Raw genomic sequence first — 14,963 nt, forward strand, 5'->3', positions numbered from 1 at the left:
CAGAGAATGTGCCAGGCACTATCCAAAGTGTTGTAAATACTAAGATTTATTGAGTCTTCACAACAACCTTGTGAGTTGGGTACTATTATTATTCTTTTTTTATAGATGAGGTTAAGTCAGGCTCAGAGAGGTTAATGATTTGCCATGCATGGGTCACCCAGCTAGTGAAACACACAGAGAGAATAGGAACAGAGGTAGACAGGTTCTAGAGCTCTACAGCCTCTTGTCGGCTTGTGCCAAGTCACAGAGCTGGGAAGAGGCAAAACTGCAGAGCTTGGCTGCCCTTCCAACCCTGCCCTCCACTTTGTAGTAATAGCTCACATATCTGAGGGTTTAACATGGGCCCCTTCTACTCACTTTACTTCTGTTACTTTACTTAAGCCTCCCCACTTTGCAAGTGAGAAAACTGAAGCATAGAGGTAAAGTGACTTGCCCGCGGTGACAAAGGGAGTAAGTGGCAGAGAAAGGATTTGAACCCAGGCAGTCTGGACCTCAAGCCCATAGCCCCCACTAACAGCCTGTCCTCTTGGGTACTCCCCCCCCATAGAGTTTTCCATTGTTCTCCCTGGTGTCCAGAGTCATGGGTAAGTTTCCATCCGGGCAAAGTCTAAGGGGTTTCCGGTCACTGCTGGCTTTCTGTTGACTTTGCTGAACTGTTTGCTGTATGGGGACAGAAGCTGCCCGCCGTGCTCCTTGTGCAGACCTTTCATGGACCTAGTATCCCAGCAGAAAACTCCATCACAGACTGAAAATGAAGACATCTGGGCTGCTGGCTTGGAGGGCCTCAGCAGAGCTGATTCTTCTCTGTGCTGCTCTGGGTTCTCTCGGTTTGCCTGGCTCCAGGTAAGTGACGGTTATAAATGATTCCCCAATCAATAATGTGACAGGGACTATAAAGCCACATAACCGCCTCTTTGTTGTGCACCTATTGAATAAGGAACATCTCTCGAAGCAATTTGCATGCATTTGATAAAATAATATCAACAACTGTCTTCAAATTATTGTGGAACCAAGCATCTGACTTCAACAAAAGTTCCCAGAAGAAACTGACATGTTTAAATGTATTTTGTCACGCTGAGAAGAATAGGATACTTGTTCTGTGTTCTGAACAAAGGCCCGGTGTGATTCTTTATGCAAAAGAAGGTTTGTTATGTATAGAAAAAAAGAGCCAATTCATGTCAATGATTTTAATTTATGAGAGGGACCCACTGTACCTGCTCATCAACCCAAATTCTTTGGGTTCTCAGGTGCTCTTGCTCGCTCACTGGCTCTCCCCCCGCTTCCACAATCGGTATGTTGCCAGGAGATAAATGCTAACTGATTTATTTCATCATGTTTCGTATTGTTAATGGGATATAAAACAGGCGAAAGAAAATACCTGAGTGGAAGCTCAAACTTGGGCTCCAGTGAAGGAAGTGCCAGTGACTTGGCAATGGGGGGATCCTCCCTATACATGATCCTCACCAACCACAAATGCTGAAACACTCAGGTATCCCAGCAGCCCTCTGGGAAGCAACCTTGTGAGCAACCCCCTGAGAAGGACTATTAGTGCCATTCCTTTTGTTCATTCCATAAATGCTGTCTGAGCACAACCTCCCACTTAATGTGAGGAGCACTAATACCCATTGGACATGCGCCTTGGTCTCAGCTCTGCTGAGCACTCGGCTGCCATGGCACCACCCCTAAGACCAGGAGGGTGAGTATTCACTACACACTGGGCACTCAACAAATAATAGCTATTATGATTATCAAGAATCTCAACTTGGCCCCAAGCTGCCAAGTCCTTCTTTATCTCTTACTCACGCTATGTAGAATAGCAAAATGATCCTCAAAGAGCAGAAGAGATTCACTCATGTTTCATCAGTCTCAAAACCCATACCTGGATCCAGGTTTGGTGCTCCGGCCTCTCCCCATGATTTCCAGTCCTGAACACAGCATGGCTTTGAACTCCATGCTTGGAGTGGAAGAACAGTCTTCGGTTCTGAAACAGGAGAAGCTGAGACCTCCCTCCTGTTAGCTGAGAAAGGTTTTTGTCTTTAGTTCTTCTTATAATCAAGTCAGATGAAATCATCACATTTTCATAAGACTGGTTGTTTATTTATTGCCCCTCTGGGCCAGGCACTTAGATACATTAGCTCTAATCCCTCACAGCTATTTGAGGTAAGTGCTACTGTTTACAGTTTTACAGAGAGGGAAACTAAGATTGAGAGATAATGGAACTCACAAGGCTACTCACTTCATCTGGAAGAGAATATGGATTCAAATCCAAGTTTTTCTCTGGTTCCAGAGCTCCTGAGTATCCCTGCACCATCCTGCCTCTCACATGCCTAATCCCCTCTCGGGCTGCATGGTGTATCTGACTTGCTGGGCCCCTGTGCTGTTTTTCTATCTCTGGGCCACACATTTGCTACCTTGAGATGTTGCTTTAAATTTCATGTCTACAACCGCCGCTGCCAGAGAGAGGAGAAATTGAAAATCTGCCACCCAGAAGCTGCCCCTTCTAGCAAAGAGGAAGGATGCTGGTTGCGGAGGGGATGTAGCTGCGTAACAAATTGTGTGTGACAAGAAAGTTGTTGTGTCAGGGCATTTCTACAGAAAGCCAAAATATATTGACATACCCCATCTATATAAGCTGATAGCTTGCAATTTACTACTGACCTAATCCTGCCTTACTTGATGGATCCACCTTTATTTTGATCAGAGACTCCTGTTAGAAAGAGAGGAGACAGGGACCCTGTGAAATATGTCCTGATGTTGGCTGCAGCGTTCTATACACCTTGAGGAAAGGTGCATCCCTGCCATTCCTTCTGTAGAGGGATATGTTCCAAGGGCTTCTAGAAGGGTGTTTATTGTAACATTATTTGCAATTGCCAAACACTGGGCAAATGTAAATGTCCTTCAAAAAAAAAAAAAGAATAAATCGAATGAAATTTATGTCCTTTGATGGAACATCTAGGTAAAAGAAATGAACTAGATCTCTTTATGAATCAACAAGTATTGGGCTCAGACATAGAGTGTTGACTGACAGAAGCAGCTTGCACAATAATATGCACAGTATGAGTAAAGCACACAAAAGCAGTGCTTTTATTGTGCATATGTATATATATGTAAAAAATATTTAAAGGACTCAAGGGATACATTTAAATTCCTGACAATAGTTCCTTCTGAAAAGGAGGAGAAGGAAATGGAATTGCGGTTGGTATCACATGCAGATACGAAATATATAGGGTTATTTTTTTACTTAAAAAATAAAAGACTAGGGGCGCCTGGTGGCGCAGTCGGTTGAGCGTCGGTCATGATCTCAGGGTCGTAGGATGGAGCCCCACATCAGGCTCCGTGCTCAGTGTGGAGTCTGCCTGGGATTCTCCCTCTCTCTCCCTCTGCCCATCCTCTGCTCATGGTCTTGCTTTCTCTCAAATAAATAAATAAATAAATAAGACTTGAAGGTAATACACCAAAATGTTAATAATTGGCGATCCTGGGTCGTGAGTACGTGAGTGTTTATTATTTTACTTTCTGTACTTCTCTGGGCATGTTTAAGTTTTCAACATTAAAAACATACCTTTTGAATGACAGTCAATTCAGCTGGTCCAAAGGTCCATCTGGTTTGTTTCTATAAAAATCCCTAGGTGTGAAAGGAACGTGCTGTATCCCTACACAGAGGCAAGGATTTACAGATAAAACTTAATGCCAGCCTTTCTGTCAGATTTGCATTTTGTAGTACTAATTAACCACACGCATCTTAACCCATGTAATTGACAAACATACTATTTATGCAGCTGATTACTTCATTATCTTGCCACCTCCATAATGCAAATGGGGTGCAAAAATGAGAGATCTGGTGGCTATCACCACTTTTTAACCAAGTTCCTTCTGTAAACGATCATCTTACCTATTAACAGGGTTTCAAATCTTAGAGAGGAAAATAATTGTGACTCTTAAAAGTGTGTGTGTTTGCATTACTTATCCACTCAGTCTCAACTGTGGCCCAGAATTGGGTTGATAGTTGCTGAAAACACAATGTAACTGCTTCTGAGTTGAAACAGGAAGAGGGTACCCTGCTGAGCTGTCAAATATATACTTAGGAGAAGCCGAATCACAGACAATATTGTTTTGTCAAACCTGGGCAAATTAGTAGATAAGAGCACATTCTGAGCCCCCCCCACTGGTGTGCAGCATCCTGCCTCAAGTAACCATTTTAAAGCATCCACCTGTGGTTTCCAGGAGAGTCTTTGACCTTTCGTTAAAGATCCAACTTTACTAGGCAATTGATTTTTGCTGGTCTCTGGGGCAGTTGTGGAGATGAATTTCACTGTAGTTAATATTATCCTCTTTTTGGGACTTTTGCCAAGTGAGAATGTATTGTTAATGACCTTGTCTGGAGTGATGTACTATGTATTTGAGTCGGTGGAAACTATGTGATGCTCTCCCTAATGATTCAATCTCGGACACGGGGATGAAAGAAACTTTGCATAGAGAAGGAGGGCGCCAGTGGTGTAAGGGCTGGCCTGGTTCCCCTGCGGCAGCATGGGGGAATGGTTACAGAGGCTCTAGAGTTAAACAGACCTCAGCTCAGACCCCAAGACCACCGCATACCAGCTATGTGGCTCTCGGGCATTTCCCTCATCTGTCCAAGTGGCAATGTCTTCTCACATTGCTGTGAGGACTCTAGTATGGGTTCCATCCCACGACCTCTCACAGGGCTTGACATGTCCTGGGTGCTCAGCAAATCTGTTTTCTTTCTCATCTCTTGTGCCTTGAAAAGGAACACAGATTATAAGGGATCTTACACTGTTGTATGCTCTTTCCGGTGGAAGAAAAGTGAAATCATAATACACCCATCATGTTACGTGTGGGGAAATGGGAGGCCCAGACAGATTCACTGACATGTTCATTTATTTACCCTTCTACTGAATGTCCCACCGAGTGCCAGCAACTCAACAAAAAGTGTTGCCTTACTTTCTAGACATATTTCAGGTCTCATGTCGCTTGACTGTTTTGCAGATGTGACCCTGTCTGCCTCCCTCCACCACCCCCGCCCCCGGCCTCACTGACATCCCCACTCACTGCTCTGTGCTGCCCGTGCTCAGGACTGCCAGGGCACCAGTCTTTCTTGGTCTGCTGGGGGTGTTGATGTTCCCCGAGGACTTATCTCTGGCCTGCCCCTCCTCTCAAGAATGGTCTTACCCTCTGCCATAGCTTTGCATGATCAGATCTGTATATCTGGTGAAAAATCTCTCTTCTGAGTACGAAACCCACATGGGAACTAATTGCTGAATGTTCTACATAGGTGTTCCATGAGCACCTGGAACTCAGCATGTCCCAACCGCATCTTCCCCAACAAGCTCTTTTGCTCCTGTGTTCCCCCCTCATGCACACAGACTGGAAACAAGCTATCCATTCCACCTGAGCAGTGCCTCATATACCTGTCCTCTCCATGTGCTCTCCCCTAGACCTGCCAGAGTTCAAGTTCACATCACTCCTCGGTGCTACTGCAGGAGCCTCCTGCCTGCTTGTCCTACGTCCAGGCTCTCCCTACCCCTGCCGGTCTCCACACTATAGCCCCCAAAGCAAAGCTCTGGCCATGGAGCCTGTGTACTTAAAAACCTTGCCTACTGTATAAAGTCCCAAACAGTTAAGACATGAGATGTGTTTCTCTTTTCCTATCCTAAGACAAACTGTGAGTTCCAGAAGGCAGAACCTGTGTTCTATATTTCACTATATCCCCTATAGCACAGTACCCTGAATGTTGTTGCTTCTCAGCAAATGTTTCATGGACTCTTAATAGGAGAGGATGCCTTATAGACCATCAAGTCCAGAGGCATCTGGGTAGCTCAGTCGGTTAAGCATCTGAATCTTGATTTTGGCTCAGGTCATGATCTCAGGGTCCTGAGATTAAGCCTGGCATCAGGCCCTGTGCTGGATGACCTGCTTAAGATTCTCTCTCTCTCTCTCTCCCCCTCCGCCCCTCCCTCTCCTCTCTTCCTAAAAAAAAAAAATAATAATAATAATCCAGTCCAAACTCTCTTTTCCCAGGGCATAACACAGAGGCCCACGGCAGGGGGGGGGGGGTTGTTTAAAGTCCTGTATCCAGCTGTGGTTGTATTCCCTGCGTATCTATAGCAGTTTAGAGTTTATAAAGTGTTTACATGTACTTTCTTAGTTAATCCTAGAAAGAACCTTGTGAGGTAGGTCTGATTCTCCCATTATATAGAAAAGTGAAACTCACACAGGTGGAAAAAGCAGACCAAGATCCCCCAGCTGCTGATGGACTGTCTTCTGCTCTGAGTTCAGTACTCTTTCGACCATAGGTAGCCCAACTGTAAGGCACTTATGGGTGTCAGTAACTGTTCGCTGGGTGCATTAACCTATACTTGAATGATAAACTAATAGCCTCACACAATTGAGCAAATATATATTTATTGAATGGTGGGTAAGTGGTGGTATGTATACTTAATCCTCTTCTGACACTTGCCTCTCTCCTCTCATGATGACCCTTTAGAGGTGAAAGGCCATACTCTCTTGAGTCGAACACAGTCAATGTGAGCCTTGCCAAGAGCAGACAGACGCGGAGTGTGGGTGTCATGCCGATGTCTGTTGATTGTGAAATGTCCAGCTGGTCCTCCTGGACCACGTGTGATCCCTGTCAGAAGAAAAGGGTAAGTACTCGGACCTTGGGTGAGTTCTAAGCTTCCAGAAGCCCTCTCAGCAAGATTGGCTGAGGCAGTGCTGACAGTCCCTGGCACATAGTAGGACCTCGATAAATGTTGGCTTATTTAATGAATGAATTCTTTTCCTCTGTGCTGCCAAGTAGTCGATCCTTTCTTTGGCCTTCCAGTTATTCTCCTAGCATATCTCTCCTTGCTCATGTTAACAGCTTCCTGATCGGACTTCCTGCCTCCAACGTTGCTCTTCCAATCCCATCTTTGTGGTGCAAGCAGGGAAACTATCAAAAATGCACGTCTGGCTTGTCTTTTCCCAGCTTGGAATCATCCGAAGTCCACACGTGGCCCTTAGGCTCAAATCCAGACTCATGGCATTCAAGGCCCCCCATGACGCGGACCTGGCCGATGTCTCCATAAAACATGCCCACTCCAGCACACAGAACACTTGTCTCTCTCTGACCATTTCTCATTCTCTCTCTGCCTTTATTCATGCTGTTTTCTCAGGCTGGAGTGACCTTTCACACTTCCATCACTGGCCAACACCTACTCATGATTTGAAACTCTGCTTATAAGCCACCTCTTTTGAGCTCTTCCTTGACTTCTCAGCCCAGTTAGATGGGCAACCTTCCATGAGCCATAATAGCTCCCTGCTCTTCCTGTCACTCTTCCTTAATTATTTACCTTTCCATGAAATGGCGAGCTGTTGAAGGTTTATTCAATTCCATATCTTCAGTGTAGTCCAGTTTCTAGAACATAATAGGAGTTCCATAAATATGTGCTGTTTGATCTCATGATATTTTCTGACCCTTCTATAAGGAAGGGAAGACCCCTGTGACACTTTCCATGAGGCAGGTGGGTAAACAGAGACTCAAAGCAGGTGCTTTATCAGGTTCACCTGGTAGCAAGTAACAACAGGCCTTGACCTCAGGCTTCTGGCTTCTTGTCTAGTGTTCTCCCACAAAAAAACACATGGTCTCTTCAGGATTCGTCCTTCAGGTTCTCTTGTCTTAAGAGGGCTGTTCCAGGATCCCAGCTCTGAGCAGAGCAGACATGTCAGAGAAAAGAGAATGGCTGCCATTTCCCCAACTCCTTGGGACATCAAAGCAGCCATGGGCTAAGACCCTAATGAGGCTGTAAAAGTGGGCCCAGGATATTTACACGGGTAACTGGATCTTTGTGGAGAGCCACGCGGGATTATTCAGTTCCCAAAGTGGGCTTTATTGCTGAAGTTATCAACATCGATCCAATTATCTGTGGAATTGCTTCATCTGCACCATAAAGCGGGATGACTCAGCATCAGCCAGCCAGCCAGCCAGCTGGAGCTCTTCACTCAGAGTTCACTATGCTCTTGCCCTCACTGGGTGTCATCACTCTCAGCAGGGTCACTGGCTGGGGCTTTATCAAAACCTTTCCACCGGAATTGCGAGATATCTCTCTTCCATCATTTCCACACTCCTCAAACCCATTTTGTCTTTGGAGCCTGGGGCTGGCCTTCCAGCAGTCTTCTTTGCAGACCTCATCTCTGCCCTGTCAGCCTCTGCCTTCCAGGAAGAAAGACCCTCTGGAAATGCAAAGGAGCATGGGCGAGTGATTGTCTGTATTTTGCTGGGTGGTGGAGGGTAGATTTCCAGATGCCATACAAGTAATAACTATGGTTGGTTAACATGGCATTCTTCAGAGGGGCTGCTCTCCTGGTTTGTATCCTTTTGTTGCACCAAACTCTTACCTACAACTAAGATTTGGAAGCCATCAACTCTGATCACTCCCCCCCCCCCCCCCCCATAATTGTTTCTCATTGCCTCATAGTAAAATACTAAATCTAACCTAACTGAGGCTTGGGAGGCCCTGCATTACCTGCCCCCGGGCTATATCTCCCTCCAGCTCTGGCCATCTGCCCTCTTATACTCTTCTCTCCAGCCATGATGAATTTCTTTTTGTTTTCTGGAACGAGGCACACTCTAATCTCTCAGGTTTGGTCTAGCAATTTTCTCTACCCAGATTACTCTTCTCTACCCTCCTCACACCACTTCTTCCTGTTTGCCTGACAGCTCTACTCATCTTTTGGGTCTCAGCTTAGCTGTGACTTCACCATCTCCTGAGTTTGCATCGGGGATGCCCCATCAACTTACAGAGCGACTCTGTCCTTCCTCAATCACGGCGGCCATCACACCTTGTAGTCACTGCCTGGTGCTTACCATCACTACCACTGTCATCTGCGATGACCTCCTTGAGGGCAGGCTAGACGGCAGGACTATGATTAAACACAAACAAATAAGCAGTTATGGAATGAATTAGTCGCAGGAATGAAAGGTAGAGCATAGGGAATATAGTCAATGGTATTGGATGGTGATTGATGGTAGCTACACTTGTGATGAGCATAACATAATGTACAGAGTTGTGGAATCACTATGTTAAACACACTTACGGACCACGGACCAATGAGTAACATTGTCAACTATACTACAATTTAAAAAAAAAGGCAAGCATAAACACCTACCTTTTTCAACATTGGGTGGCTCAATTAATGTTCTGGAAATTCAGTATTTTTGGAATAAACAAACAGGAAGTTAGAGGAATATTGACTGCTAAAAATTATAAATAATAATAAAGAAAAGTAAGTACAAGAAATTGTGTGCCAACTATGCACCAGACAACATAATGAGATTTCATATAGAAATCGTATATGTAATTGAAACTCCATAACTGTACATTTAGGTAATTCATTACCCTTATTTTGTAGATTAACAAATTGAGATCACAGAGGTAAAGTAACTTGCCAACATCACATAACTACAAAGTATCTGAGTCAGGTGTGCCTGCTTTTTCATTTATAAGATACAGAATAAACAAGAATACTTGAATCAGTGCATTGGAGTAATCAAGCTGAGTGATTGTGGTTTTGTGTTTTTGAACTGGCTACATCAGTCTACTTACCTTTTGACTCTGAAGCCCAGGCTTTTCTCACATTCAACAAATCTTTATTGATCACTGCAGCTGCAGACATCAAAGGCAAGCTCTCTGCCCTCAGAGAGCTCACAGTCTAGTTCAAACAGTCATGCAAACAGCCAATTGCAACATGGACCCTTGAGTGTATCCTCAGTTCCTGAGGTCCCTGAGGCTCTGCCCTTGGTTCACCTTGCTCCTCTTTGCCATAGTACAGACATGCCTGCTTGCTCCGGCCCTCTCAGTTCTATGGGGAACCGTGTAACTTCTCTGACAAGGAAGTTGAAGACTGTGTTACCAGCAGACCATGCAGAAGTCAAGTGCGATGCGAAGGCTTTGTATGTGCACAGACAGGTATAAAGGGATGCAGGAGTGGGAGGGGAAATCTAGCAAATGGGGTGATGACGCCTGATGGTGGGCGGACTGGCCATTATCTAGTGCTCAAGGTCAGAGTCATGTGTCAGACTGGGAGGCCTCCTTGATCTCTCTCTACATGTATTATTTCACAAAAACAGCCCTATAAAGTAGGTGTTAATATTATTTCCATTTAATGAGTTAGGAACTTGAGACTTGGGGAAGTTCTTGCTCAAGATCAGACAGCAGGTAAGTAGAGGAGCTGTGATTAGAAATTGGGGAATGCAAATTGCATTCGCTGACATGAAGGACACCAAAAGTATGCATGCTAGAATCAGTAATCCTGAGTCAAGGCTTCTTTTGACTTTGTGACCTAGGAGAAGTCACTTAACCTTTCTGCGTGTTGGTCCTCTCAACAGAAAATTGGAAGTGACGTGAATACCTTATAAGCATGCGCTAAGCATCAAGTGACACAATGGATATGAATGCTCTTTATAGACTGTGAGCCCTGCTGGCTCTCTCAGAGGCTTGGGACTCAGTACAACACAGAGAACCTACAGCGGTTACATAGGATGGTTAGATCATTTATCTCTGAACAATTTTTGCAGAGGTAGTTCTTGACTTTTGCATTTCTGCATAACCAAGTACAGCATAGCCCCTAAGGTGTGATATAGTCAGTAAAAATTTTTGATTAAGGGAAAGAAGGAGAAAAAGGACAGATGGATGGACAGAGGGCAGGAAGGAGCATACAAATAAATAATCATCTGCTGCGGAACAAAGTAAACACTTGTCTTTCCAACTCATTCATCTCATGAATTCAAGCAAACCTATGTCTCTCTATTTCTCCAAGTCTCCAGCAAAAATATGAGTATTTTAACCCAAATTATCTAGACGGGAGTTGCAGCTCTCTACATTCACTGTACCCATGTGGACTGTGCTTCGGGATTTTTCAAGAAAGAGTTAGAGATTTTTAGAGACATTTCCAGCGCTTATTGCAAATGCAGAATTCTATGTTAATAAATCTGAAAGACTTTTACAGTGTGTCCATGGACTCATTATGGCCAGTGTTCCATGATTCTGACCAAAGCCATAATGGTTATTCAGGCAGCCTTTAGTTTAAGTGCCTTGTAAGAAACATTTGAAGACCAGATTGATATTCTTCTGCTTTTAATATTGGTTAAAAATGATCAGACACATCTAAGGAAAAAGGGTCACCTGTCTTATGGGCTTTATCTCCCAAAAATATACAAATAGGAGAGAGAGTCAAGTTGGGGGGGTGGGGGGTGGGAAGCATTTAAAGGAAGCAAAAGTGCTGCAGATCTTGAACATAGAGCCCAAATATTTTTAGAGTTTAAAAATAATCTAAATGGCTATGGTGTTGAAGACAGTGCTGTTTAGTGGGAAGAATTTGTGATTAGAAAGTTACAGTTTCCAGTCCTGCTGCAAATATTTACCAGCCATGTGCATCTGGCCCACCGAAACACTTATAAGAGTAATAACATTTATCTAGCACTTACCATGAGCCACTGCTGTTCCATTTATTCATTTAAACCCCCAACGATCCCCGGAGGGTAGGTATGATGACCTCCCCATTTTACAGATGAACAAATTGAGGCAAGGAGGTCAGGTAACCTGTGGAAGGTCACACAGCTAGCAGGACCCACCAAACCCACCTCCCCTTGCAGCCTCAGGGAAAGAAGTCTAAACTTCCCTCCTGTGAGCACCTACAATGCGCTCACACCATGTTCATTCCCCTCTTGGCAGCCACGTGACTATGGGTAACCCCCTTTCTCCCTCCAGGGAGGTGTGTAAACCGCAGACTTCTCTGCAACGGGGACAATGACTGTGGAGACCAGTCCGACGAAGCGAACTGTAGGAGGATTTATAAAAAATGTCAGCATGAAATGGACCAATACTGGGCAATTGGCCGTCTGGCCAGTGGGTAAGTTACCGTCCTCCCGTTGTGTAGGTGGGAAGGCACAGAATTGAATGTAAGTCTGGAGGAGAGGAAGGGGGCGGAGGATATTAACAGAGTTGCTGCTCCTTTCTTCCTTTCTGAACAGAGATTGTAGTGGAAGTGGATGCTTGTAGCTGCTCTCTGAAGAAGGCTCCAGGGAGCTCCAGGAGCACGTCCTGGGGACAGATAGAGGCCACACGGAGGGCCAGGTTAGGAACACTAGGGACGGAGCTGTGCATGGAGACCATACTGGCTTCACGCCAGGGCTGGGGGTGAGCGTTTAACACCTGCTGTGTGACTGTTAGCTGCTTTCTAAGCATTACCTCTGAATCCTACTGACAACTTGCAGGGGAGGTGTTTTGTGTGGTTTTTTCCCTAAGAATTATTTATTTATTTATTTTTTTTTTTTAAAGATTTTATTTATTTATTTGAGAGAGAGAGAATGAGAGAGAGCACATGAGAGGGGGGAGGGTCAGAGGGAGAAGCAGACTCCCTGCCGAGCAGGGAGCCCGATGTGGGACTCGATCCAGGGACTCCAGGATCATGACCTGAGCTGAAGGCAGTCGCTTAACCAACTGAGCCACGCAGGCGCCCCTATTTATTTATTTTAAAGAGAGAGAGTACATGTGGGGGAGAGGGGGAGAGAGAGAGGGAGAGAGAGAATCTTAAGCAGACTCCACTTGGAGCCCGATGCAGGGCTCGATCTCACGACCCTGAGATCATGACCTGAGCCAAAACTAAGAGTCAGACATTCAACTGACTGCGCCACCCAGGGGCCCTGACAACTTGCAGGGGAGGTTTTATCTCTTTCTATATCTCTAGGCCCAGCATGGGGTCTGGTCCAGAGCTTAGGCTCCTAGGTAGTTAGAAATGGATTTCCGAGATGGGTCTGCAGTCAGTTTGCATTTCAAGCTTCTGGGGACCTCTGAGTTGATCAGTGCTCTGGAGAGATCAGAGGAGCAAGGTCAGAAGGGACCAAACTAGCCTGGTGTTTGCCCTGCCTTCCTGCCACATTCTGTAGCTTCTTAGCCTCTAGGAGGAAGGGTGAGAGCCTTCCCTCACATGCACTAGAAATCATTGTATATGATGCAGTGTGGGGAGAACAGGAACCCTGAGTGGAGTTCACTTTCTTCCTAAACAAAAATCAAATCTCACTGCTTAAAGGTTGTCACTGGAGAGAGAGAGAGAGAGAGAGAGAGAGAGAGAGAGAGAGAGACTCCTCATACGGGGAACACCTGCTCTCAGGACCACCTTATAACCTAGTTATTAGAATTCCCACCTCTTCAATAAGGAAACTGAGGCCTGGAAAAGTTAAGAGAGTTCCTAGGGGTCACATGACTGAGACGGTAATGGAGTGGACATTCCAAGCCAGCAGTAGAGCCAGACTGGACCATGTAGGAGGGGACAGAGTGACAGCTCACTGGCTGTGGGACCTCGGGTGAGGCACATACATCTATGTGGGGCTTCGGTTTTGTCATCTGTAGATGGGAATCAATAATACCCTTCTCTCAAGTTCTATGAGGATCAAATAAGCTAATGTGATTGTAGCAGAGAAATGCGAGGCAGCTTGTGTGAGGGGAAGGCTGCGGGCTGGCAGTGAGACCTTGGGCAGGTCACTTACCCTCTGTGCCTTACTTTCCTCCTCTGTAAAATGGGCATCATCATCATCATCCCTATCTCTTAAGGATTAATCCTTATAAGGAGCCAAGATGTGTAAGTTGATTACAACTGCTGCCTCCACGAAGTAAGCACCACATTGTGCTGATTAAATAAAATAAATGTATAGACATTATTACGATACATGAAACTCTGTCACAGGAAAGAGAGCCTAAGACAATTCTGTTAGGACCAGAACCGAGGCCCGTGCACAGAGGCTGAGAGAAGACAGAGCTGGTCAGGAATGGAGGCCTGCCTTAGGAGGCAGTGAGAAATAAGGCTACAGACTGGATTTTCATCCCTTCTAACTAAACACAATGACATCTGCTGCCCCGGGTTTGGCAGGACACTTCATAGGGTGATCCATACGTAGCATCACCCACTGCTGTGTCTGTTTCTAGTTAGCCCCTCAATAAATGATAACTGTTCAGTATCTTGTGATGGAGATCCTACAGAATTTAAGAAGGAAACCACCACCCTCAAGGGCACTCAGTCTAGTGTGACAACAGATACACAAATAACATCAAACATTTATCACAGACTGAGCCGTGTTTGAACACTTAATAAACATGGACATATGTAATCCTCACAACACCTTGTGCTCATTTTACAGAGGAGGAGACCAAGGCACAGAGAGGGTAGCTGGTTTGCCTGAGGTCACATTACTAGGAAATGAAAGAACAGGGATTTGAACCAGGCGTCTGGCCCCAGAGTCCCTGTTCCTACCTATTCTGCTAAACCATTCTCATAAGGTAACTGTACAAGTACAGAGTGGTAACTGCTTGGGGGGCAAGCATGGGGTCTTAGGAAGGTCTCTAGCTTAGCACAGCAAGTGTTGGTCGAGGCTTCCCATGAGGCAACAACAGAGCTCAATCTTAAAAGACAAGTAAGAGATTAAACAGTGAGCAGCTGGAAGGGCATTCTGGGCACAGGGAACAGCACCTCGGCAACAGAGAAGGAGCAGAGCAGATTGGAGGAAGTAAAGCGTCTCCCAATGGCTGGGACTAGGGTCTGGAAGGGCCACAGATGAAGCGGGAAAGCTGGTTTGGACCACATACCGAGGACCTCGAATGCTGTACCCAGGAGTTTGGGTTTCCTTCATTAGGGTCTGCCAGGGAAGATGACATAGACTGATGACTCTAACCTCTCCGCCCTTTCCATGCCTTCCGTGCAGGATAAATCTGTTCACCAACAGTTTTGAGGGCCCGGTGCTCGATCACAGGTATTACGCCGGGGCATGCTCCCCCCATTACATACTGAACACGAGATTTAGGAAGCCCTACAATGTGGACAGCTACACCCCACAGGTATGTGAGAGCCAGGAAGCCCCTGGACCGTCCCTTCCTCAGGACAGAGCGGCGAGGCTGGCGTGCCCCGTGCAATCACAG

At 45.6% G+C, this 14,963-nt stretch overlaps 1 protein-coding gene across 1 annotated transcript in view; it reads left to right on the forward strand.

Moving 5' to 3' along the window:
- Positions 1–185: 185 nt before the first annotated feature.
- Positions 186–14,963, forward strand: part of C8B (complement C8 beta chain) — a 37,426-nt gene continuing 22,648 nt past the window's right edge. The window contains exons 1-6 of the mRNA XM_032416679.1: positions 186–584; positions 675–843; positions 6,503–6,659; positions 9,821–9,962; positions 11,763–11,904; positions 14,750–14,882. Of these exons, the coding sequence (XP_032272570.1) occupies positions 752–843; positions 6,503–6,659; positions 9,821–9,962; positions 11,763–11,904; positions 14,750–14,882 (666 nt within the window). The 5' untranslated portion in view covers positions 186–584; positions 675–751. The remainder of the gene's footprint in view (positions 585–674; positions 844–6,502; positions 6,660–9,820; positions 9,963–11,762; positions 11,905–14,749; positions 14,883–14,963) is intronic.

The sequence above is a fragment of the Phoca vitulina genome, unplaced genomic scaffold, assembly GCF_004348235.1.
Source record: "Phoca vitulina isolate PV1807 unplaced genomic scaffold, GSC_HSeal_1.0 scaffold2, whole genome shotgun sequence".
NCBI classification, from domain to species: Eukaryota; Metazoa; Chordata; class Mammalia; order Carnivora; family Phocidae; genus Phoca; species Phoca vitulina.